The 26,052-nt window shown below is 33.0% G+C and overlaps 3 protein-coding genes across 34 annotated transcripts in view; 2 read left to right on the top strand and 1 right to left on the bottom strand.

The window, feature by feature from the left end:
* The window catches only part of LOC119834389 (galectin-4-like), a 10,621-nt gene extending 5,790 nt beyond the window's left edge, over positions 1-4,831 (bottom strand). Inside the window, exons 1-2 of one of the 2 annotated variants that reach the window (XM_038358733.1) lie at positions 4,717-4,831; positions 3,635-4,353 (exon numbers count right to left, since the gene is read on the bottom strand). In XM_038358733.1, coding sequence (XP_038214661.1) covers positions 3,635-3,748 — 114 coding nt within the window. In that variant the 5' untranslated portion in view covers positions 3,749-4,353; positions 4,717-4,831. Of the gene's footprint in view, positions 1-1,253; positions 1,711-3,634; positions 4,354-4,716 lie in introns of those variants that run through there. The other variant, XM_038358734.1, reaches the window with a different exon arrangement.
* Positions 4,832-5,283: 452 nt separating this feature from the next.
* On the top strand, positions 5,284-11,879 carry LOC119834235 (glycogen phosphorylase). The gene is made up of 8 exons (XM_038358569.1): positions 5,284-5,580; positions 5,918-6,149; positions 7,239-7,423; positions 7,823-7,934; positions 8,253-9,370; positions 9,703-9,989; positions 10,361-10,562; positions 11,346-11,879. The coding sequence occupies exons 1-8, from the start codon at positions 5,341-5,343 to the stop codon at positions 11,490-11,492; spliced, it is 2,523 nt and encodes an 840-aa protein (XP_038214497.1). The 5' UTR covers positions 5,284-5,340; the 3' UTR covers positions 11,493-11,879.
* Positions 11,880-12,813: 934 nt separating this feature from the next.
* LOC119834173 (Down syndrome cell adhesion molecule-like protein Dscam2) overlaps positions 12,814-26,052 on the top strand; it is a 57,088-nt gene continuing 43,849 nt past the window's right edge. For all 31 annotated transcript variants that reach the window (XM_038358454.1, XM_038358453.1, XM_038358456.1 and 28 more), the window contains exons 1-4: positions 12,814-12,943; positions 17,159-17,328; positions 23,024-23,208; positions 23,986-24,124. In XM_038358454.1, coding sequence (XP_038214382.1) covers positions 17,280-17,328; positions 23,024-23,208; positions 23,986-24,124 — 373 coding nt within the window. In that variant the 5' untranslated portion in view covers positions 12,814-12,943; positions 17,159-17,279. The remainder of the gene's footprint in view (positions 12,944-17,158; positions 17,329-23,023; positions 23,209-23,985; positions 24,125-26,052) is intronic.

Here is a 26,052-nt window from a genome sequence, read left to right as displayed (position 1 = left end):
ATAAAGACAAAATACGCAATATCAATTGTAAACATAATATAAATAGCTACAAGAAGTTTAAATAAAGTTGAAGCCTTCATTAAAGCAACTGAATTTAATTTTATGTTATAAAACACATTAGGATACCAGAACCCAAAAATATTATTTTGTCCGTGTTTCTTGCTACAGTGAATTATTTATGTCGTTTATTTATGTTGTACTAGTCAACACGCAACCGTGATTGCGTGCTATGGGGTTGTTAGGTACTATTGACGGATGAAATGGGTGGATTAATAATTTTAAGCTTCACAAAATGCGCCAAAAAGTTGAATTAATCAGATGTCTGAACTTTTAGACAGAATTATGAATTAGTAGCTACTTTATACTTAATAAAAATCGGATATAGGAAATAAGAAATGTCACCTAATATTATGGTTTTGAATTAGCACTTTTTTCTTGATAAATTTACATAAATAAGTAAGAGGTTTTTCTCATAATATGAAATTAATTTTTATGAGAAATAGAAAAATACCTTTGATAATGGATTCACTGGAGCTGACAGAAGTCGGGATACAGCTTTGTAACAACTAAGCGTTATCGCTGCCATGATACATCTTATCTTAACAAAATTAACCGTTTTTTAATGTTATTTTACAGGCACACGAAAGGGTAAAACCAAAGTATTGATATAAAAAAAAAATTCCGGATGGCAAGTAAGGTTAGCATAACATATTTTAAAAATACCCTCATTTTATTTATTTAAGTAAAATATCTGTAGATATTTCTTATATTTCACACGTCTATTTTCGTCTATTTGATTGTAGAGTATAGACCATAGTTAATTAACAAAACCAGCTATTGTGCACTTGTTCAAGGTTAGTTTTCTTGATGCGATAATTATTTTGTTCAATGTTAAGCTACTTTATTTACCTATTGTATATCATAGATATCGCAAACTTTATTCTGTTAGACGTGTCTCTGCGATTTGGTGTGTTGTGTGCATATTTAAGCTCAATGAGTAATGTGAAAATATGAATGACATCAGCAGGGATAGAAATAAATAGCATTGAGAAGGAATGTTAAAAACTGTTTTGTATATAATTTAATACAACTATTATATTTATTGGTAGTGCGTGGAGGCAAATTCTCAGAATTTCGTATTAATACGTACCTAAAGTTTACACGACTCACACATTAAACAATAAGTTAATAGAGTGAGTTGGTGATACAAGTTTTCAGTGTCAGTGCAATGGTTACAAACATCGTACAATTACCGGAGAGACTGGTATATCTTCTTCATCACTATCTGGAGAGCGCGATCGGCAAAATAATCGACGGCAAAATGCACCACAACCACATTTAGAACAGCAGACCATGACGAAGGTGGTGTCCACGATCACTTGAATTGAATAACCACTGATCACGATATAAATCAGAGCACCGCATTCGTACGAAAATATAACTGATCCACGATGCTACTATTAGGTGGTGCCCTAGTTACGTCCGTGGCCCGCGACATTCAGCGTATCATTGAAGTTTGTTATAGGTATTAGGTAGCGTTTACGACGCGAGGTGCCTGATTTACCGCCTGTTTACCAAACCATGTTACCTCGTTAAACCAAATACGTAAATACCACGCCCTTATTTCTTAAAATGTACGATTTGGTTTTTATAACTTTTAATATGTATAAGCCATATGAGTTTTCGAACTGAGAGGTATGACTGGTGGTTATTTTATTACTTCAAGTTTTTTTTTTATTTGGAGTTAAATTATTACCTATTACTGACCTGTCCTAGTCTTGTCAGAGACCTCGTAGGTTTTATTATGTAGAATTTTTTTTAAGGTTACCTACTAAATGAGTTTAATCTCATACTTATTGTAACACTAGCTGCGCCCCGCGGTTTCACCCGCGTAAGTCCGTATCCCGTAAAAATATTGGGATAAAAAGTTGCCTATATGTTCTTCCAGTTGTCCGGAAATCTACGTACCACTTTTCATTGCTATCGGTTCAGTAGTTTTTGCGTGAAAAAAAAAGTTATATCAATAGGTATGTAGTACGTACTATATTAATACATAATAATAGAAGGTTGAAGAGTTTGTTTCTTTGAACATGCAACGTTAGATGCGTATGAGATCCCTAAGTGTATTATATATTATCCTATATGTGTCGCAGCAAGCAAGATATTTTGATATATATATTTGATATAATACAACTTAACCATGAATAAACAAATGTATGTTATTTATTAGTTCCTAATCAATTGTAATTTTTTTCCTATAATAAAGTTGTTGAATATAAATAAGTTATTTTATACGGTATATGTAATATGTTAATGACCCAACCCAATATCAGGACAAACTATATGCGATAGGATTAACTCGCCTTTTCCAAACAGTGGTGAGAACCTCGGAGTTCAAAATCGATAAGTCGGGGTTCCAGATCGGGTGAGCGTGCAGGAAATAAAGTGATTTTTCAATTTATCTGCGCATGTAGATAGATAGATAACATCACCACTGCTTAAAACGGTGAAGGAAAACATTGTGAGGAAACCGGCATGTCCGAGAATCAAAAGTTCGACGACATGTGACATCTGCCAACCCGCACTTGGCCAGCGTGGTGGATTATGGCCTGAACCCTCATAGGAGGCTTGTGTCCGAGCAGTGAGAACATATATGGGCTGATGGTGTGTGGTGTGAGCCTAAGGGGATGAATAGTTGATCCGAATTTAAATACACTTATTCTAGGATAAAGTGGTATGGTCTAGTGTAAACAATATATATTATATAGAAAGTCCAATAAATAGGGAAACTGAATAAAATACTTCACAATAGGAAACATTATAATTTTTATTGTAATAAAACTATATAAAAACTTTGTTGTTAAAAGTTATGGTAATTCTTAAAACAAACAATCATACCAATACAAATAATAAGAGTTTTTTAATTGAGGCAATAGGTAATCATATCTCAAATTGGGTTTGACTGGTAACATATATAAAAAATATTTACATATTTTTTACTGTTTGATTGTCTATTTTGGCTCATGCTACACAAATAAACATGGTTTCAATGAATTACATTATGATATTTCAATGACAACTCTGGCTTCACCCATAGTACACATATAGCATTAAGTACTCGGGGGATCACATGCATATCCAATAAAAAATAAGCAAAAAAGCAAATTAAAAAACACAAACTCTTAAGCTTCATATAAAAATTATTAGTAAATACATAGATTTATATGAATTACTTCAATATTATCTTGGAAATTTTGAAATCCATATTCAATTCAAACAATAACATTTATTTATTTAACAGATAATTATTAAGAATAACAATCATAAGTATATTAAAGTGAGTCCATAAAACAATACAATTTGAAATAAATGATTTAGCATTATACATTTAATAGTTAAAATTCATATTGCATGCATAGATACTTTGACATACTCTAGTTTTTAATGGGTGGACTAATTATGAAAAATGGCGTATGCAATATAGACGATATCCACGATACTTACTCTTACACATATGTAAATTTATATTTCTTAATCATTTATAATGTTTTATTTGGCAAAAATATGATTGTAATTAAAAAGTCAGTACTGAATATTTAGAATGCATAGAATTTATGATATTCGATATTCTTACCTCAAAATCTAGAGCGTCTTCTGCAAAATCATACTCAATGAATTCCTTTGGAACTTGTCCTTCCTCTACACTGTCCATGTTTATGCAATTAACACATTTTATGTCTATAGGCATATTTATAAAAAAAGTTATTATTGTAAGTACATGTTAATATGAACTACAACACTTTACATTAGTGGTAACAATATTTAGAATAGTACATATATTCGTAAGTAACTAATTCCACTTTAGCTAAATTTAAATATATGGCTTATGTTTTGTATCGTTTTATTTAGGAGTTAAAATTATTCTTCTTTATTGTTATTTGTTATCAACTTATCAGTTATCACTATCAGCTATCCCTGTAATTTTTTAAGGGAATCTGTCACTGTCAAAATCAGTATCACTTCATGCCCCCAATGCATATGACGTATTCCCTATGTCCTATATATATGTGGTTACCCTATAATAATCAAATGCAAGTACCAATATTACTTACAACTGCTTAAAACTCTGTGGTCACATAAATAATAGAGGAATATGGCTTAATAGATGGGTAGTCACTACCCATGCTCGATCCTCAAAAATCATTGCCGTAATAATCGCGTTATCATGACCATTGATGTGAAACATCTTTAGCCGCACGTAAAACCGATTTCTGGCGTGGCGACGCATGCCGTGGCGACGCGTCGCGACGCTATACGAAAATGAATGTTTATTCAATAAATAGTCCTCGTTATCTGGAAAAAACAGTAATATTTCTTTTATTATTATGACATATTTCTTCATATTTACTTGCACAAAATAATGTCGATGTTTCACATCTGCCAGGCGTCCCGTGACGGCTCACATTTTTTTTTTACCTATACCAAAACTTATAACACTCAATAATATAAAGCTGACCTTTTATTTAATGTGCTTGAATGCACCGATCTTAGGAATAACCTGGACTTATTTCGAAATTTCTCTCTAAGTCAACTAATAACTTTTTTTGTTAACACTTGTCGCCATGACAATTTGCAATATCTCATATCACAAGTAAAGTGTACCTTTTTCACAACACAATTAAGTACAATTTTAATAACAGAGATCAAATATCATACCATGCGCTGACAGCCCCTACATGATGTCCCGAACTGCTTACAATATGACCTATGTAACTCGGGCTTATTCCTCCCGCGTCTTGCTCCTTGCCCCCCGCACGAACGATATGTAAACGACTATGATTATACCGCTATAGCTATACCGTAACTGTTTTTTGTTTATACCTTCGCTGTGTGTCATCTTTCGTGGCGCCGTAGATATATTAACGTTATGTCATTTAACATTTTATTGACATATGTATTGACATTGACATATTTTCTGGCACGAAATACAAATTTATATAATTTATTCTCTAATGTAATCTGTTCAAAACTTTATTAATTCTCCAAGATATTTTATAACAATCGGAATATTATATTTGCCAAAAATCATAATATTTAACAAAGACATAACTTATTTATACGTTATATTGAATTCTGAAAGTTGAATAAAAAAACGGCAACTAAGACAGATTATTGTTGGATACGTATCTACTATCTACCGGTTGTACGAGCTTCAGTTTTATATGTTCGACCTTCTCAAGGTGACCGATATCGTACTCATTAGCTACATTCAGTTGAGGTGCGACAACTGATTGGTGCTGTTCCTTTATACAACTTATTATTTTTAATACGAGTTTAAGTATGAGTGTACAATCGGATTCCGAAAAGCGAAAGCAGATTTCTGTCCGTGGAATTGTAGCAGTAGAAAATGTTGCTGAAGTAAAGAAAGCATTTAACCGGCACGTTCATTACACTCTCGTCAAAGACCGCAATGTTGCGACTCCAAGAGATTATTACTTTGCCCTGGCGCATACCGTCAGGGACCACCTGGTTTCCCGCTGGATACGCACCCAACAGTACTATTATGAAAAGGATCCCAAGGTAAATATTAAAACAACTATACTTAAACAGTTATTGCAATGCATTATATAAATTTGTTGAGGGTATTTTAAATATATGTAACAGTTGGAGATGTTAACTTTACTTTGAAAGTATGTTCATTAATTTGGGAACATTCTTTATTTATAATGGGAACTTGTTCTCATTTATTAAAATAATTTACATCTTGTATGTTTAAAAGCAATCAATTGTATAATTTTCACAATTCATAAATACTCTTTTAATTCTTCTGTTTACTTATTATTATATTATATTATATTATATTTTTCATGTTTATTTATATTGCATTATTCAACTAAGAAATTGGTATTGCTTGTAGCGTGTCTATTATCTTTCGCTGGAATACTACATGGGCCGTTCTCTCCAGAACACTATGATTAACTTGGGCATCCAAGGAACAGTAGACGAAGCTCTCTATCAATTAGGTTTAGATATAGAAGAGTTAGAAGAGCTTGAAGAAGATGCTGGTTTGGGAAATGGTGGCTTGGGTCGTTTGGCTGCATGCTTTTTGGATTCCATGGCTACCCTTGGTCTGGCAGCATATGGATATGGTATTTATATTTTATTCATAACATGATATCATTAACATACACATAACTTATTTGAAAGGTAATTAATCTATTTCAACTTTTTTTTTTGATAACTGAGTTGAAAATAAATTATAAATTGATAATAATCACATATCTATAAATATAAGCTGTATCAAGATAATAGTTTAAAAAAAACACTAAGACCTCATTATTTTTACAGTCCATAGTATTTTTTCACGGATCATAAGATATTTATAAAATTCAATAATGGTTGTAGTTACATATGATTAATTATCTATGTATATGTAATTGATTTCATACTTAGTACAGCAATATAACAAAAATAATTGTGAAATTGTGAATAAATATTTGAACATTTCTTTCAATAAATATATTATGGTCTATTTAGAATAGCAATATAATAAATTTTGTTAGACTGTGTCTGAAATTCAAAGTTAAATTTATGCCTTGTATTACTGTTTGCAATTGAAACTAATTTTGTGTCTCAAAACTAATGGAAACATCTTGAATCAACTAAGCTGGCTTCACTCCAATTATGAATATTTTGATAAACTAAATGTTATATAAATGGTAAATCTGTGTGAATATAGCTTATAATAGTTATAACATATTATTTAAAATATAATTTTGTGTTTGAATTGCCATAACAATGCCATTATAAATGTTTTAAATATATATGTACTTTAAGAGATACTTTATTTACTTAATTTTTCTAAAATATTCACAAGGTGAATGATTCATTGGAGTAAGATAATAAAATTTAAAGATGTTTTCTTATTTGAATGTGAAATTAATGCTAGGTCAAATGTTAATGAACCAGACATGCAATAATAATAATTGTTATCTACAAATATAATTTTAGGAAAATGGTCTACGGAATGATATTACAAATAAAGTGTCATTTTTAACAAATATTTGATGTTAAATTTGCAAACGATTGATAAATTACAAATTTATTAACAATGCACAAAGCAATTTATTTCCTGTAATTGATTGGTGGTAATTTTTATGTTGACTGCTTTTTTTCATCGCGGAATACAGGACTAAATTGACCTTTGTGATTTAAACATACGTATGTATCATCTCTAGGTATTAGATACGAATATGGTATCTTCGCACAAAAAATTCAAAACGGTGAACAACAAGAGGAGCCGGACGACTGGCTGAGATATGGAAATCCATGGGAAAAGGCACGTCCAGAATTCATGCTTCCCGTTAACTTCTACGGGCGTGTTGTCGACACCCCCCAAGGGAAGAAATGGGTTGACACGCAGGTAACGAAAATAATTTGATAAGACCTTGAACTGACCTTGACGTTTGCGCTTAAGATTAGTTAAATGGGTGAATATTTGTATTGCTAGTCGTAAATTTAAATCCATTACTGGGCTATTTTCCAGCTCGTGATGTCACGGTGCCATTGACTTCGGTGTTTTGGTAATTTCAAGATAAAAGTGCTGTTTTTAAATAAGATCACATAAGTTTTTGGCGCGGGTTTCGCACAACCAATAAAATGAATCACGTTGCAATACGAAGAATCTACACAATTATTTTAAGCTATTTGTATGTTTTGAACTTTTTTTCTCCAAATAACGCGACATTTAAGTATGTGTAATGTTCAGAAATCTTTCGTATATTATTCAGATGTTTAATTTATATCTTTCATTTTATTGTAGATGGTGTTTGCTATGCCCTACGATAACCCTATCCCTGGATACAATAACAACGTAGTCAATACTTTGCGGCTGTGGTCTGCAAAGAGTCCTATCGACTTTAACCTCCGGTTCTGTTAGTATTATCATTATTGTGTTTTCTGTTGTGCCGTTTAACTGCGCACTTTTGAAATAATTGGCTGATGTATTTATTATTGGCACACATACTAGTGCAAACAGGATTTAACACAGCGATGTTGCAATTAAGAATTAAATGCAATGTAAATAAAAATGAATAGTAAAGAAGTGAGATAATTGTTTAAAAATAAATTTCGATGTTAAAGTCTTGTTCGTGATACGAATTTACATTCTTGGTTGGAGTATTTGTAAAAATTATTCAAGAAGCTTTACCATAACAATTGAATTTATTTCAACTATTCTTGTTTCCTTTCAGTCAATTCTGGTGATTATATCCAAGCTGTGTTGGATCGTAACGTCGCTGAAAACATTTCGCGCGTGCTCTATCCCAATGATAACTTCTTTGAAGGGAAAGAGTTGAGGCTCCGCCAAGAGTACTTTATGTGCGCTGCTACTCTACAAGATATAATCAGGCGTTACAAGGCTTCCAAATTTGGCAGTCGTGAAGCAGTGAGAACCACTTTTGAACACCTTCCAGACAAAGTAGCCATTCAGTTAAACGATACTCACCCTGCCCTCGCTATTCCAGAATTATTGCGTATTCTGATTGATATTGAAAAATTGCCATATGATGAGGCTTGGAATCTCGTTGTTAAATGCTGTGCTTACACCAACCACACTGTTCTCCCCGAAGCTCTGGAGAGGTGGCCTTGCTCCATGTTAGAAAATGTCTTGCCCAGACACATGCAACTCATTTACCATATTAACTTCCTTCATCTTAAGGAGGTGGAAAAGCGTTGGCCGGGCGATTTGGATCGTATGCGTCGTATGTCTCTCATTGAAGAAGAGGGTGAAAAGAGGGTTAACATGGCCAACCTCTGCGTTGTTGGCTCTCACGCTGTTAACGGTGTAGCCGCCATTCACTCCGATATTCTTAAGGCTACCATTTTCCGTGACTTCTATGAAATGTGGCCGGAAAAGTTCCAAAACAAAACCAACGGTATCACACCTCGTCGTTGGTTGCTTCTGTGCAATCCTGGCTTAGCTGATTTGATCTGCGAGAAAATCGGTGATGAATGGACCGTTCATTTGGACCAGTTGCAGGGTCTGAAGCGTTGGTCCAAGGACCCTGGCTTCCAACGGGCGGTTATGAAAGTAAAACAAGAAAATAAGCTAAAACTTGCTTCTCTTATCGAAAGAGATACGGGAGTTAAAATCAACCCCGCTTCTATGTTTGACGTACAAGTGAAGCGTATTCACGAATATAAGAGGCAGCTTTTGAATATCTTACACGTAATTACGCTGTATAATCGCATCAAACGTGATCCAAGTGCACCAATTGCTCCTAGAACCGTTATGATCGGTGGTAAAGCGGCGCCAGGTTATTTTATCGCTAAGCAAATAATTGCCTTGGCCTGCGCTGTAGGAGACACGGTAAGTTATATTCTTTTGTTATTGTTTATTTATTTGCTCCATCCAGCTTATGAGAATTTTGACAGAAATAAGAGAAGTGCATAATGTATATAATTTTTTTTAAGCAATTATATCTTCACATTTATTTTTATAAACCGGCTTCAAAAAAAGAAGAGGTTATCAATTCGACTGTATTTTTTGTGATTGTTATCTTTTTACTGGGTGAATCGATTTTTATGATTATTTATTTAATTGAAAGTTAGTGCCTCCCATGTGGTCCCATTCAAATTTGGTCTAGTTCTGATAATTTAAAGACAGTTCAGTTTTTTGAAAGATTATCATATCTCATTTAGGTCAACAACGACCCAGACGTGGGCGACAAGCTGAAGTTGATATTCTTGGAGAATTACCGTGTCACTTTGGCTGAACGCATCATGCCAGCAGCTGATCTCAGCGAGCAGATCTCCACCGCGGGAACCGAAGCGTCCGGTACTGGAAACATGAAGTTCATGCTCAACGGAGCATTGACCATCGGCACTATGGACGGAGCCAATGTGGAGATGGCAGAGGAAGCCGGTGAACACAATCTGTTCATATTCGGTATGCGGGTGAATGACGTTGAGGCTCTGCAAAAGCGCGGGTATGGTTTTTTTGTATATAATTATTATGCTTGTTATAAATGAATAAGAAAAGAAATTTAAATATGTAATATTTAAATTGGAAATAACGTGTAGTAAATATTATATCGGTTGAACCCAATCTATTAAGGCTATTTGTTATTTGCATTAATGTCTACATTAATGCAAATAACAAATATATTTCATAAGACATTGTATTTTACAACTCTACGTTTTGTGCGCTTAAAGTACTTTGATCTATTTGAATTATTATAAATGCTTTTTTATGTAAAACCATTTAAATAATGATAACTTTTTCGCACAAAAAGCACTATGGCTATATATGCACACTCGAACAAACTGGTAGTACGACAATCGCGGTGTACCCTGGCAGGTACAACGCGTACGAGTACTACGAGCGCAACCCGGAGCTGCGGCAGTGCATCGAGCAGATCCGCAGCGGGTTCTTCTCGCCGGGCGAGCCGGGCCGCTTCGCGCACGTGGCCGACGTGCTGCTGCACCACGACCGGTTCCTGCACCTCGCCGACTACGACGCCTACATCGAGGCGCAGGACAAGGTGTCCGCCGTCTACCAGGTGAGCTTTTGCAACAGATTGTCCTCTAATACTTCGTTGTGGAAAAAGATTTCCATAATTAGATATATCTTTGTTTATGATGACGCCCACGTGGAGTTACCTGATACGCTCTCCGCCGTATACCAAGCGAGTCAAAGTATACTAATAAAATACACGTCAAACATAATATGTGACTTTATCAGCAGATGAGAAACTGACTCTTAGTAATGTTATAAAACTGTTGCTTTTTCTTTGAATTTCAAAAGAATAAACTCAGTGCAGAATTTATTCAATATCATCATTATCATCATCAGCCCATACATATGTTCCCACTGCTGGGATACAAGCCTCCTATGAAGGGGTTCAGGTCATAATCCACCACGATGGCCAAGTGCGAGTTGGCAGATGTCACATGTCGTCGAACTTTTGATTCTTGGATATGCCGGTTTCCTCACGATGTTTTCCTTCACCGTTTTAAGCAGTGATGATAATAACCACATATACAGATAAATTGAAAAATCAATTTATTTCCTGCACGCTCGCCCGGTCTCAAACCCCGGCTTATCGATTTTGAAATCCGAGCTCACCACTGAGCCACCACTGCTTTTAGCTCAATATATAGATCATAACAAATGACCACACAGCAATGTTTGACTTCATATCATTCGTTTTCACTCTTTTCTACAAGATAATATTTTTAAGAGACAATTCAGGACCTTGTCAATGTCAATGTCAATGTCTTTTTGCAATTACTTTTTTTAAAACGTGTTCAACTATCAATTTTACACTGTTCTTTGTCAACAGAATCCAACCAAATGGGCGGAGATGGTGATCGAGAACATCGCTTCTTCCGGCAAGTTCTCTTCCGACCGCACCATATCTCAGTACGCTAGGGAGATCTGGGGCGTCGAGCCCACTTGGGATAAACTCCCCGCCCCACATGAAGTATAAATGTCGAAGATATTCAAAGATTAGTAGCCTTTTAATAAAAATATTCTACGTAGTGAGTCAAAAATATATTTCAGAATACGAAAAAATATAATTCGCATAGTTATTTGAAACGCATAAGGCTGCTACTACCAAATTTGTTTACCATCGATGTCGGTGCTTGATTGAAAGCACGCAGATATTTTTTGATTAATTATTTTTATAGCATATTTTAAGAAGTTTCATATTATTAACATTTCTTACTCAAATACCTTTTTATATGATATATACCCGTATATTTCTTGTTCCACCGAATCTTACTTTATGCAAGTATTTATTTCGTATTTCCCTAAAGCTATTTATGATATTCTAAATGAGTATGTATTGAATGTCACATGATTAAAAAAAAAACGTAAATCTGCAATTTAGAGTGTCTCGTGAATTATAGATATGTAAGTAGAAAAATTTTAGAGATTTGAAATCGTTTAAAATTATAATGTTGATTGTATTGGAATGATTAAAATAAAGCTTGCTAGAAGTAGACATATAAATGTAAGCAGGCGAAGATGCTAATTGTTACTTTTTATTTATTTTAAGAATTTTATGATATGTGAATTTACTTGTGTGCCATAAAATGCCTCTATATTTATACTCATTACATTTTTATCTATGTTCCTAATAACACACTGTGCCACTGTAGGCTATTATAAGCAGACTACTGTTGATTTATACAAAAGATTTTTGTATTACAAAGAAATTTGCTTGAAATAAACTATTTATCAGAAAATAAATAATATTTATATAGTATAGTTTATTTATATAGAGATCATGTTTTATACTTTAAATTATTTATAGTTATTTTATTTCAATTGTATTATATGTCCACTGCCATATTTTTTCCCTACTAAATTATATAGGTTGTTTGTAATTCAGATTCACTTTGTTACTCTATTTAATATTTGCTATTTATAAATAAAGTCTATACAAATTATTATTTATGTTTTATTCCTAGTACTGTATTAACGTAGGTAATGCTTAAAGAAATATATTATGTATTTAGTTAGAACAAGACATAGAAGTTTGTTTTTTGTCTATGACTAAAAGTAATCGCCATTTTGTATCGTGTCGCCTAAATCTATTTTTCAATTCGAACGGCGCGCAGGACGAATCCTGTCTGCGCACTATACCATATCCTTGCTATTCGTACCGCATCGGTAGATTTCGAGCACACTCGCCCTAATTCCACAAATGTTAGCGAGATAAACGTATGAGGGAAAGAGACGGACGTTCTTTGTCTCGCTCCATGGATGTCATCGGCCGTTCATAATCCTAGCTACTACAAAGTAAAATAAAATACTATTCGTTCACTCGGCGTCATAATCTCGGACGGGACGGTATTGCCGCTCGTCCTCTCGCGTGTGTTGTGCGTTTTTGTGTTGTGGACGTTACGCTGAGCCAAGGCTCGCGTCTCGCAGGTAATAATCTCTCGCCCATTATTGAGCTTTTCCGCAGTGGTTTTATGTTAAAAGCGTGCATCTTTAATAAAAATGCCGGCACCGAGAACGCGCGACTTCGATCGATAACTATGTTGTCTTCGCCGAGTGTAGGCAGACTCGCTAAAACCAGACTGAGATTTAATATTTGAATTGGTTTACGAAACATTTTAAGTTGATTTGCAATAAAATACTGCAGTTGGATGTTGTATCATTAATATAAATATTATTTTTACATGAATGACTCTACTTTCACTACCGATGATTACCGCAATCTATTTGCGATAAAATTGATAAAGTTTGCGTTTGGATACAATCAAGACTTACCATAACATTCACTTTATCTTGTTTATAATTAAAAAAGTGTTCCTATATAATTTTTTTTTTTAAATGGCATGTGTAATAATTTTACAATTTTCAATTTTATACAAATACAATTTTATGCAAGGATTTAAGGATATTTTAGAATGATGATGTATCATCATTGTGTCCGAATGCGTAAGCTATATGAGTCAGAAATAATATAAACATAGTATTAGCGTGCTATATTTGACGCAACATAGGGCTCCAAAGGACTTCGTGGTTAATTGGATGACCACGCCTCGGGAGTTGGGGTTACAGCGGTACTATGTCGATGATGTCGAAAATCGGAGCGTGTGCTAAATATAGCCAGCATTTTACGCTCTATACTCGAGCCCTCGTTGGCTTATATACGTCCATATAAGCGGTTTTACATCGAGTAGAGCAAGTTTTCTCTACGTAACGTAGAGCTTTTTTAGAGGACTATGAATTGCAATTAAAACACCGGTGACATCATGTTATTTTGCTTAGAGAAAGCTGTTTTAATATTAATTGAATTAAACTTGAGTGACTCTACATAATTCTTTAATTGACTATGCATGTTCCATGCAAATTTCTATATTATCAAAATTATTTCATACAATGTGGAAAATAATTTTTAATTCACGCCAGCGTTACATAGTGTCACTTTTGACTATTAAAGCACATGGCGCTTCATTCAATGAGCCCATTCTCGTTCAACAAGAGCAGGTGCAAAACGCCCGAAATGTGGTCTGAACGAGATTTCTTATATAAAAGCGTCAGGTAGACTGCTTTTATTCCATCTTATTCATTGTTTTGTTTTATTATTATGCCAGGATAAAGAACATACAACTTTAAAGATTCGGTTGTTAAAGAAATATTCATGGTTATATGATTAAACTATCAAGTGTGAGGAATATTTTTGTAGCAAAATATCAAATAATAAAGAGATAATGAGCACTTTTTGGAGGAGATTCTAGATTCAAAGTCTATTCATAAATAAATGAAAAGCTAGCTTTGTAGCTAAAAGTTGTTAAAGATGATTTTACTTTCATTGCTCGTATATAATTTCCTGTCATTTTATTGCTACACTTAAGTAAAGAGCAGTCTTAACTACGACAGATTAAACTCGACTCCCGGTAACCCTAGAACCTTCGTCCGGTACTTATGTCTGTAATAAGATGCCTAACTACTCAGTCGTAAAACAAATCACCTCTACTGTGTAGGCAAATTGATAAATCTACGCATATCGGTTCTACAAACTAAAGCGAATGATTTATAATCAACGGTAGGAATAAGACCTGAGAATAATATGGCATCCAAGACTATGGTATACTTAACGTGTGTGAGTAGATACCATGTGTTTTTTATCGGTTTGTTTTTTAATAGTTTAAGGAACGAATATATCTTTGACACGTTATATATTAAAAAAGTGCCCAAAATCAACGAAAAGGCGAGAGTGCTGTTATATATTCAACTGAATCTGATTTAGGTATATATTTTTATATATACATACACCATATTTTATTTTATTATATTGTATTTTCTTATCCAGGTTTATTAGTAGATCTTAAATACCTGTTAATTAAAGCGCATAATATTTAGTGTATATTACTAACTTTAAGTATTTGTATAATAACATCTACTTCAGTAGGTAGCAGCATTTTTCTTTTTCAATAGATTATAAAATATCCTACAAACATCACCTGTAAAATCAATTTCAGTGTCTCTTACAATATAACCTTGAAAAGGTCTTGAAAACTGAAACCCGAGTTTTCAATTTACCAATGCAGAGTGTATATTTCTTATATTATATGGTATTATGTACTTCTCCCAGACAGCGCGACCGAGTCGATACGACTACACTCGGTCGCGAGAAATTTAACAAGATATATCGATCTTTCTTCACGTGGACCAGACGTTTTATATACATATATTCACTTACTATTACATAGTAGGAATAGCTTTGATAGATATCAAATGCGTATACTTTGTCGTAAGATAGATTATACTAAATGATACGAAATCTATGATTCTTATATTTTAAATGGGAATTTAAGATTAGTATTTCAATCTCTAAAAAATATTTTTGATGATACATTCATTGTTTAAATTTTTTATGTTTCAATTGCTAGGGTCTTGACCGTATTCAAATATTTAGGTTGGTTTTAACACCTATCAATTACCATACCGACTGTATGATAATCATGTTCTTACCAAACATGGGAGCTGTTAAACACGTAACTAGTCTACATTGTTCCGAATACGATTTAACTTTATTTGTTAACTGTTTCTAATAATAAGTGCTTAACAAATTATAAATAAATTTCAATGTTTATTTACATACATTTATTGAGTATATTACATACCATAAAAATGTATAAAAATAAGCTTGGTTTTTATAAGGAAATAGACGTGTAAAAAAATAAACATCCATTCTTAGAAAATCCCAACAACTGTGTATTCACTTAGGCATCTCGGGATAATGGAACCGAAAATAATCCGAACCGTAACCGTCATTCTAACGCGCCGTTGATACGATGTTCACAACCCATATTGGTATGAACAACTGTGTAAAATATTAACGCTATAATTTAATAAGGTCAGTGATCTTTTGCGTTATAAAGTATGTGGGAAGAATGTATTATATTAAATTGAGAATATAAAAATTAATAACATGTGTCAGCTTTAAATAGATTTTTAGCACCTATTGAGTTAGGGTTGGAACGCATAGATATTGAAGATACTAAATATACTTCGGTAAATTAAATACGTTCGGTACATTAAAGTTTAAATAATTTCTAAAAAAAACCAATAGTTTTTCGCACTCTACAGAATATTGAATATGAATATGTAAATTGTCAATGTATGCTTATCTAAAATTATTATGATAGGAAGCGAATTACACTTATCCGAAATTGATTAAAAAAATGTTGGTTATAGATAAGCACTGAATTGCAAAGAAAGATGGCTTTCAAAATATGTAGAGTTCTATTTATATATATCTAGTTATAAAATAAAATTTATAAATAGTTCATTTAAAAGACATAAAACGACGCTTAGAAATTCATTGCCCTATCTTTTCGAGGCTTATTTGAACACGTGCGTATTTCCGGCATGCTTTGTTTAGAGACATTCAGGTATAAAGCTCCACAGCACGTACCTACATTGTCAATCAAGGGCCCTTCAATTGCGATGACGTATGCAAATTGCATCTTAGGTAGGTACTGTAAAAATAACGTCAAACGTTAGCTCTTCCGTTTATTCTAGCAACTATTTTACTAAATAATATGTATTCGAAAAGCGCCGTCACGCACTCCATCACTTTTAATGAAATGAAAGAGAGAGTAGATATATTTTTAGGTGGACTATATTGAGGGTTGACCACCCTTCACCAATTTATAACATTAGAAATGCTCCCCCGTCTCGCCATACGTATGTTATTTTAGATGTTATAAAACTTACAAAATTTAAATGTAAGCAATAAATTTACCATGATCCGTTTCCCGTACAAGTTTTGAATACATAATAATGAGCCATTTTTTATCTAGTAAAATGTACGTGTTCATAAAAGTAATCAAATTACAAGAGCTTAAATTCAACTGCGGAATTAGAAGACAGCTTTACTTAGCAATAAAAAAAAATACCGGATTACTGAGATCTGAATTTCATTCAATCGTTCGCTTTTTATAAATATTTAAATTTTAGTGTAGGTATTTATAAACCAAATAGCACGGTACGATACGTAATTGAGAACTTTATGAGAACTTTTGTAGTTTTGGGAAATGGTGCTCAAAAAGCTCAGAGCATGCAATTAAAAATACTTCAGGTGATTTTTCAACTCATAATTTTTAAACTCACAATTTTTTGTTTCAGATTCGGGCAACGCCCGGCCGCATCGCGGCTAGTGAAGTTTATTATTTTGGTTTTGATCTAGTTTTTATTTGAGTAGTCAAAAGTGACCTCAGTGATCTGTGAAGTGTACAGTGTGTGCAATATGGCTACCCTCACCGTATTTACGGTCCTCGTCGCCCTGCTCGCGATTGGTGAGTATCACTTTTTAATTACTTTAAGGAAAGCTTTTAGAGCCACTTAAGATAAGTGTACTGGGAAAGGCTCTTTCATATCCTGTGTACGATATAATTAAAACAATTACTTATCATCCCCTGAAGGAATATACTACTAAGATATACGATTGATTTTAGATCAATATCGTATCGTAATAGACAATCTAAATATAGGTGCAAATATTTAATGCATTTAAATATGTGTTACGATTCGCGGTTCCGTTAAAACAAAAAAGCACTTAATGAAATAATACGAACATCGAAATGATTCATAATTGTGAGGTCGAGAGGAAGTTGTAAGTAATGGGATGAGTGTTGAGAGTTGAGACAGCCCGCACCCGGGCGCGATCGATACCACGGCTGGGAATATGGCAGGGAGGTCACTGATCACGTTGTATAAACAACATTTCGCACAAGCGCCTCGATGGCTGAAAGTTTTCATGGTTAATCGCCTTAACGCCGCTTTATCACTTTTTACAATGTGTAATTTATTTCGCGGAGTAATAGCTTACAAGCTCGGTAATTATGGTATTATTATTATCATATGCCATAGTAGTAATACATGCTTATAGTATACTTACGTTTACAAACTTATTACGTGTTTCATTGAATCATTGTCTAGTCAGGTAAGCTTATACCTATCTACTTGTAAACTTCCATTGTACAGTGTACTTCGTATTTCTGTTATTATTAAGAGTTGATGATTTTTACGATGAATTGAAATAGCGCATATAACAAAGCGATGTAATATGTCGATTATTATACTTGCCATGCTAAATTTAACACATATTTTAAGTATACCCACATAATAAAGTTATTTTTAAAGACAATGTATGCAAAAAGTAGCATGTTTAGATTTTGGTATTTGCATTTTAACAGGTCATGTTTAAATACTAAAGCTTACAGGTTTTCGATGTAAACAAACCGGAACATTGGCCTTTTGCGCACAGAAGGTCGCCACTCGCGACCGTGAGTCAGTCGTAGGCACTACCTATCCTTACTTTTCAATCGATATGCGTATTACATTCATTTTCGGTTTTCCTTTGGTTGTGGAAAGTAGTTATTCGAATTAAGAAATCATCCGATATGCTTCTTGTTATTTAAATACATTGCTCTTATTTAAAAATTTTCACTTGCAATTGACCGATTTTTCTATCTTTCGGTCACGTACAATGACTACTGCGCATGCTAAATACTGGGAGCTAGGAGTCATATTTTCTCGTATCGATAAAAGTCATACCTTTTGCAAATCAAATCGCATGCAAGATATGGAAGTTGCTAGTTTGCTCAAGGGCACATGCGCTCTGCGCTCCTCTGCCTACGAGTTACGGTCGTTTATATTTTACTAATATTAAAGATAATAGATTCGATAATAGAGTATAATATAATAATACAATTCAATATAAAATCAATTCTAGAACAAAACTTACTCTCTCTAGCAAATGCTATATTCTTAATATCCCTTATTAAATTATTACTTTTGACAAAATTCTAAACAGTTCTATATAACAAAGAAATTGTTCAAAGCGAATCTGTTGCTTGTTCCCATGCAGTTACAAATCTCCTAGCGAGGACTATTATTCAATTGACGGAATCTCCATTACTCCATATGCGCGTCGCTTATCTGATATCATCCGCATGCTATGTAACTGCTAACGGCCATGGACACCGGAAATTGTAATACAAACCCAACGAATAAATCGCATTCAAAATTTTAGCTTCTAATCCGTCTTACAACTGTAAACATTATCAATGTACGTTTAACGTACTGAATTAATTTACTATAATTTGCTTTTAAAGAACATAACGCATTGAATAAATTTGCTAATGCCATTAAATTTCGACGAAAATTAATCAATTAATATCATGTACAGGTTAAGGCATACAGGTTCGGTTCCTCATAATTCTCAATCCATAAAGACATTTGATCTCATGCGTGAAAAAATGTAAGTATCATTAGCTTAGAAGATAACGATTCTCCTCAAGAGTTTTTAAGGCCATTGACCCTATAAATATTTTCTATTGGATATCGGGGTGCTTTAATGAATAAAAAATATTTTTTCATCCAAAATAATTCTCTTTTATTATGATAAGGTAAGAATGTTCAATATACTTACCACGTTCCAATTTAAATATAATTCAGTGACCATTGCTTAATGCGATATATGCTAAAGGAAGCAATTCCTGTGTATAGACTCATAGTAAAAAAGGTACTATTGATACTGTTGGTATGAATAATTTAAAAGCTGATTGTGATAGCTTCTTCTAGAACACGCGTTAAGATATTTTATTCAACATTTGGTGGGACTTACAGTTTTATAACGGAGTCGGTTTACTACATTATAATTCACTTCATGTATACGAACCTTGACTCGAAATTTTTAATAAGAAAAGTTTCTTGAATCATCAGATCCAACCGTTAAATTATTTTAATAATATTATGAAGGTAAATAATGGTTTAATTACGTCTATAGGTATATGTAAGCAAAGCAAAAAAATCCTAATGGACGTCGCATCAACCGTGATCAAATATTTTACGAAATGTAGAATAAACAGAACAAGTTAAGGCTGCTTTTTGCTTACAAAATGATAATGCTGATGACCGAAACCTGTCGGTTACATAATTCAGGTCGCACGTTGCAACGGATTCTGTTATAAGAGACACAACAACAAAACAATGAACTGAATACATTGAATTTTTAAACGGCGTTCAATTGTTTTCGCTGTGCACTAATTGCATTGCCTTGGACGTTAGTTTATGTACTCTATTTGTGCATCAACAACTAAACTAATATGTAGGGTGCATACCAAGCAATTTAATATAATGGAGTATAATTGAGTTAGGTAATTTTTATTGATATAGATTAAAATGATTTCATTTCAAGTTCAATCATAAACTAAAAGCCATAGTTTAAATTTAAAAAATTCTCTGCTCCTGTTGTTGGTATGTTGGAAAAAGACGAGGCTATTCCACCTGCGAAGGCTGATTATGGTTCGTTCCTAAGTATCTAAGGAAAAGTACATTAGCGGGTGTTATCAGTAAAATTCCTAAGGTGCATTTGATCGGCCAGATGGTAGCGCAGGTGGTTCCAACAATCAACCACGCATAGCGCCCACATACCTCGACTTGATTACAAGTTACAACATCGCATACATAAAAGATAGTGAAATTTGAGACGATCATAAAACTATAAGCTATGTTTATCAAACTTTTGAATTGAGAAACTGTTTGAAATGTTTACAGTTTGTAGTAAGATAGTTACTTCTTTCAGTTCTGATTAAATTATAAGAAATATAAAGGTATTCAATATAAATAAAATTTATATATGTTACATAAACATATTCATTTATTAATCTTTTTTTTTTAATTTAGACCAGTTTGGTGTTTTTACAGTTTGTAATTTTTAATTTTTGTCTTTTTCATTGCTACCTGGGGTAGGTCTGAAGTTAGTACAAAGATTTGCGAGCGATAAGCGTATAGAAAATTCTGGCATTCAGATGTTATTAGTATTAATTATAAGCAATTACGTTACCTTATAATAACATTGAGTATCCGGTCTGAGAACTATACTTGATTGGTAATAACGGAAATTATTGCTACATATCACATAAAATGTACGTGTATATGCAAACATAACAAGCCCTGATACATTGGCTTATTAATAAATTATTATTATTGTACAAGTATACTAAACATAGAGCGGAAGATAATGAGTAACACATAAAATGGTGATATGCATCAGGCTAGCGATTCTTCGGGTACTAATTGCGTAACAACAAATCTTTTCCTAATTTATTTTCTGTTCGAATAATAAGAATGTTATTACTCTGTTGTATCACATATAAATAAAAATTGTTTTTAAATGGATTTTCTTACAAAATTGCTACGAACGTTATAGCTTTTGATTTAACTAACAATGCAAGCATAAAAAAACAGCGTGCAAGAAATCTTAAACGAAATCAATAATAATTTTTCACTTTTACATTATTTGTTCTTGAAATTATAGATTTAAAGATATAGATTTTACACAAAAAGCGTTTTCATAAGAAGTTATATTTAAAAACTTAAATAATAGATATCATTTAATTGGACTGCTTGTACACAGATTGCTTCTTAGAAATATTTTGTTTTATGTGAAATCGGTTAGTTTCAAGTTGTGATGATGCTGTTCAACAGCACGGACATTCAGCGCATCTGTCGCGGTTTCGGCCAATCGCGTGCTTGCGTGCGCGCACATCTGTCGCACGCAACCACTGAGAGTTTTTATACCGATTGTTGCTATTTTTTGTCCCTATCCACACGGGAAAAGATGCTTCACAGTTCACACTATTTTAAGATTAGTTTTTAACGTAATCTATTGTATTGCTTTAACGAGGACCATTTTAAATGATAGTCGTTATTGTGTATGTGGTCATTGATCAAATCAATATTTAATTTGGAGTCCATGGATTATGAAACTTTGTACGTTATAAATGTTATTTAAAAAAAACTTAAGTAGTGGGTACTTTTAAATTACGAATACTTTATTCGCTAATCAATTAATTTTCATGGGAACTGAATATGTGACTCACATTAAGTATAATTTTCGAATAATTTCTGTTAAAATAATGATATAGGTATGACATGACACATCACATCTAAAACTTAACATTGAATGAATAAAGTAGCACATTTTAAAATATGAAATTTATGACACTTAAAAGATAGAAATAATACATGCGGCGACGTGTTAACAACTACAAAGTATATTCATTATCATCATTAGCCATGATTAACGTGTCAATTTATTCTTTTTTTCGTCACGTTGAATAGAGCTTTAGCAGCTGTAGCTACAAAGATGCTTCTATGTAAGATGTCATTATAAAGTAGGTCGAGTCCTCATAAGCTGATGAGGCCCGTGCTTATGCCATTGCCATCTGTCGTTTGTACGTACATTTTGTTGCTTTCTTCATTTGGGAAGTTACTGTTAAAATAACTGGTAGAAACTTGATAAACTTTCCTGGTATTAAATCCAATGGGTATATTATGGGTATTGTCTAGGTATTCGAATAAGTCACATTGCTTGAAAATCATTATGCGTATAATAGACATAAATTAATAATATTAAAACAACATTTACTAGTGCTGTATAGAGCAGTGTACATGATCGTTCACTTCAACCTCCTCAAACCTTTACCTATAGAATAATTAATGTTTAATATGAATTAATTCATTTCGATTACTACAAAACCATATCGTTATTTGACTTTGATAAATGGTTATGGTACTAATGTAACGATATTCGCTAAAAACCTTGGAAGTGCACAATTAACCTAAATACCCTGTCATGTTTAAAACACATTTGAATGCGACCGCGTTTTAATTATACTAATTTTTTAATAATTAAAACGCGTTTACGAATAGTGAGTATCATTACTCACTGAACGATACTGAACTTTTCATAGCCGAATGAACAAATACTTTAAAATATAAAATTAAACTGATGAAAAAAAAATGTCTGGATAATTTATGATTTACGAGGATAAACAATGTGAAATTGCATGTTGTATTGTAATGTGTTTAGAGTACGTAACTTAAGTAGATAATTGATTGCATTTATATCTTCTGCAAATTCTAAGGCTGTTCCTTCTAATTTATATTTAAAACTTTACAAAACGTTCCTTTACAATTCAGGAGCAGTGCGATGCGAGGACGAAACGATCGGACCGATATTCATGAAGGAACCCCCGAACCGAGTGGACTTCAGTAACACGACCGGAGCCGTAGTTGAATGCGCCGCCCGAGGATCACCCACGCCTGATGTTATTTGGGTACGAGCTGATGGAACTGCTGTTGGCGATGTCCCTGGATTGCGACAGGTGAGTGGAGCAGACGTGGTCAGGCGGAATAACGAAGTTGTAGGCTATATTATATGTATCATATCGTACATATATGTACGTAATGCCTGAGTGCTCTAGGCTTTATAACCTATCCGACGGCGAATTTTTGAAATGGGTCCAGTAGTAAACAAAAAAAGTCAGTACTACTTCAGCCATTTATATATGGTGTAGTGTTATAGTTGAATGATAAGAAAATGAAGAATAAATTCTGGGCTTCTAAATTCAATGAGGTAAATTCAATTTCAGAATAGGATCCCAATTTTACGGTAAAGTAATTACGAATGCGTCCCTGCTTCTGAGGCAATTGTGATTTGACGTTTTATTTTAATGCTTAAGAAATTTTCTAAACAGTAATCCTATACATAATAAATAAACTTAAATCGCATATAAAAAGTGAGAATTAAGCCATCGTAATGTGCAAGACATCCAAGTGGAATAAAATTTAGATGGCCCTATAGAAATACTTCAGCTCGTTTTAATATGCAGGGGAAGTGAAGCACTCCTAAAAGAGCTAAGCTGTCCGTCCCGAGTTATAATTTATCTATTTAAAGTTATCGATAAATAGGAGAGGTTTTCAAATTCCAAGTTATGCCAAAATGATACATGAATTATTTCTTGTTAATTGTTGCTAATTGACTTATTTCATGAAACGGATTATAAGCTCAATTATGAGATACTAATTTCGGACTGAAATCAGAACATAGATTTATTTATTTATTAACTCATATAAAAAATGTAAATACATAAATATTTTAGGTGTTGCCGAACGGAAACCTCGTGTTCCCCCCATTCCGCGCCGAAGATTACCGTCAGGAAGTGCACGCTCAAGTCTATGCTTGCTTAGCTAGGAACCCAGTTGGCACTATCCACTCTAGAGATGTTAATGTCCGCGCCGGTAAGTTTGTCCACACTGATTTATATATACTCATTTATGATAGTTATTCACGGAGACGCGCCATTTCTTAGGGTTTAAATTTAAGTATTGTAATGGGAAAACACGATCTTGGGTGATTTCTGAATTTGCTTCGGATATTTTTGAAGCCAAATTATGAAATTATTTATGTTTTCTTGTTAACACGTTCGCAAATTAAATTGATCGCTTCTAAACCGATTTTAAATAATCCTACTCAGAAAACACTTAGTAGTAGTTAAGTCTGACACAATTGTACAAAGCAATTTGCCAATAAAACAGAATTCGAGACAGATATAAATTGTCTCCTCTCGCAACGACATGGGCGTCCCTGTGATCAATTCACTGTTTGAATATAACGTTTTTAATAGACATGTTAATAGTACGTTACTTTAAAGTTGATTCTTTTATTTTAGATAATTTGCGAATCGGCTGAGAATAGGAACGTTAATAAAGTTTGTGGCAATTTCGTGTCAAATGTGATTTTAAAATAGATTTACTTAGTAATCCTTTTTGCATTTCAATAAAGGTCTATCTTATTTTTCTTGAATCGTATATTAAGTTTCAATGCAAACGTTATTTCTTAACTTGACTACTAAATCGTCGGGATCAATACATATGACGACACAGAATGGCGCAGAATCGATCCTATTCTTAGTTGAAACGAATAAATTCATAGTTTGAGAGTATAAAACCAATGTTTACATAATGAATTACGTTATAACTCATAATATTTAATTGTATCTAAGTAGAGCGATAATACAAATGATTAAATATTATCGCATTCTAACGGCAAAAGGTTATGATTAAAATATTCTGTGAGCCGATTTAACTATGGAAAACAACACATCCCAGTAGTAAGCAGTGTTTACTTTTTGCATGTAATATCAAATATAGTAATCAGTAATTCACAAAATTAAACTTTAACGACATAATCGTTTGTAAAGCAGGTGAATCTGTTTTACTTGTGAATGCAATTTCTTTGTGTATATACCCCTCTACCTCAAATACCACTGAACTCATGTTGATGAAACTTGTACAGATCCGAAGTTGGATTATACTCATCACAATTAAAGAAATTCCAACAGTTAAAGTAAACAAGTGGGTTGACAAATATATATATCTACATACTCATGAAATTTTGACACGCGTGTTTAGAAGCTGTTATTGACTAATGTATCCAAAAACTGTGCAATTCTGATAATAATATACCCATAAAATTGATAACCTCCCTTCTGACTTCGGTTAAAAATAGGTCAGAAACATGAGTTTTGGAGATAGAAGATTAACATGATTAACTTATTCACTGGATATATATTCTATATATATGTGTTATAAGCGTTTGGTTTTAATATATCATTCATGAGAATTTATTATAAATAGTAACTAATTTTTTTTATTTCATACAATCATATTGTCGTTTCGCGTTCATATGCCTTAGTGGCCAGGACAATCCTTATCGCTTAAATGATTTTATAATGTACGATACACAGTGTATCTACTTTTTTAACATATGTAATTTGTGTTAACTACCTTAATAGGAGTGTAAGTGGAACCAATTGCCACTTAACTTGACCCCCAACTTTGACTTTTAAACCAGTTATTCGATACTGATAAGCTTCTTCACTGTGACTACAACTCTACGTAGTAAAAGAACATATGTATCTGTCTTAAGAGATTACGAAAAAATGTACCGGATTTGTTATTTTAAATGAATTATATTATGATAAATGTTCTATTATTTTACTGATGGTAGGCTTAACAATTTATCGATTATATATTTTTATTAAATAAATAATCTTAAATAGTATCCTTTATGACATTTTAATTGAGTCAGATAATATACTGTTTTTTATTAGACAAAGCTCGGTAACGGTAGCATCAGTTAAAAGATAAGAAGCTCGTAATAATGG

This window comes from Zerene cesonia, chromosome 19 (genome assembly GCF_012273895.1).
Source record: "Zerene cesonia ecotype Mississippi chromosome 19, Zerene_cesonia_1.1, whole genome shotgun sequence".
Taxonomy (NCBI): domain Eukaryota; kingdom Metazoa; phylum Arthropoda; class Insecta; order Lepidoptera; family Pieridae; genus Zerene; species Zerene cesonia.
Note: the sequence above shows the minus strand (reverse complement) of the source record. Positions and strands in the feature narration are given on the sequence as shown.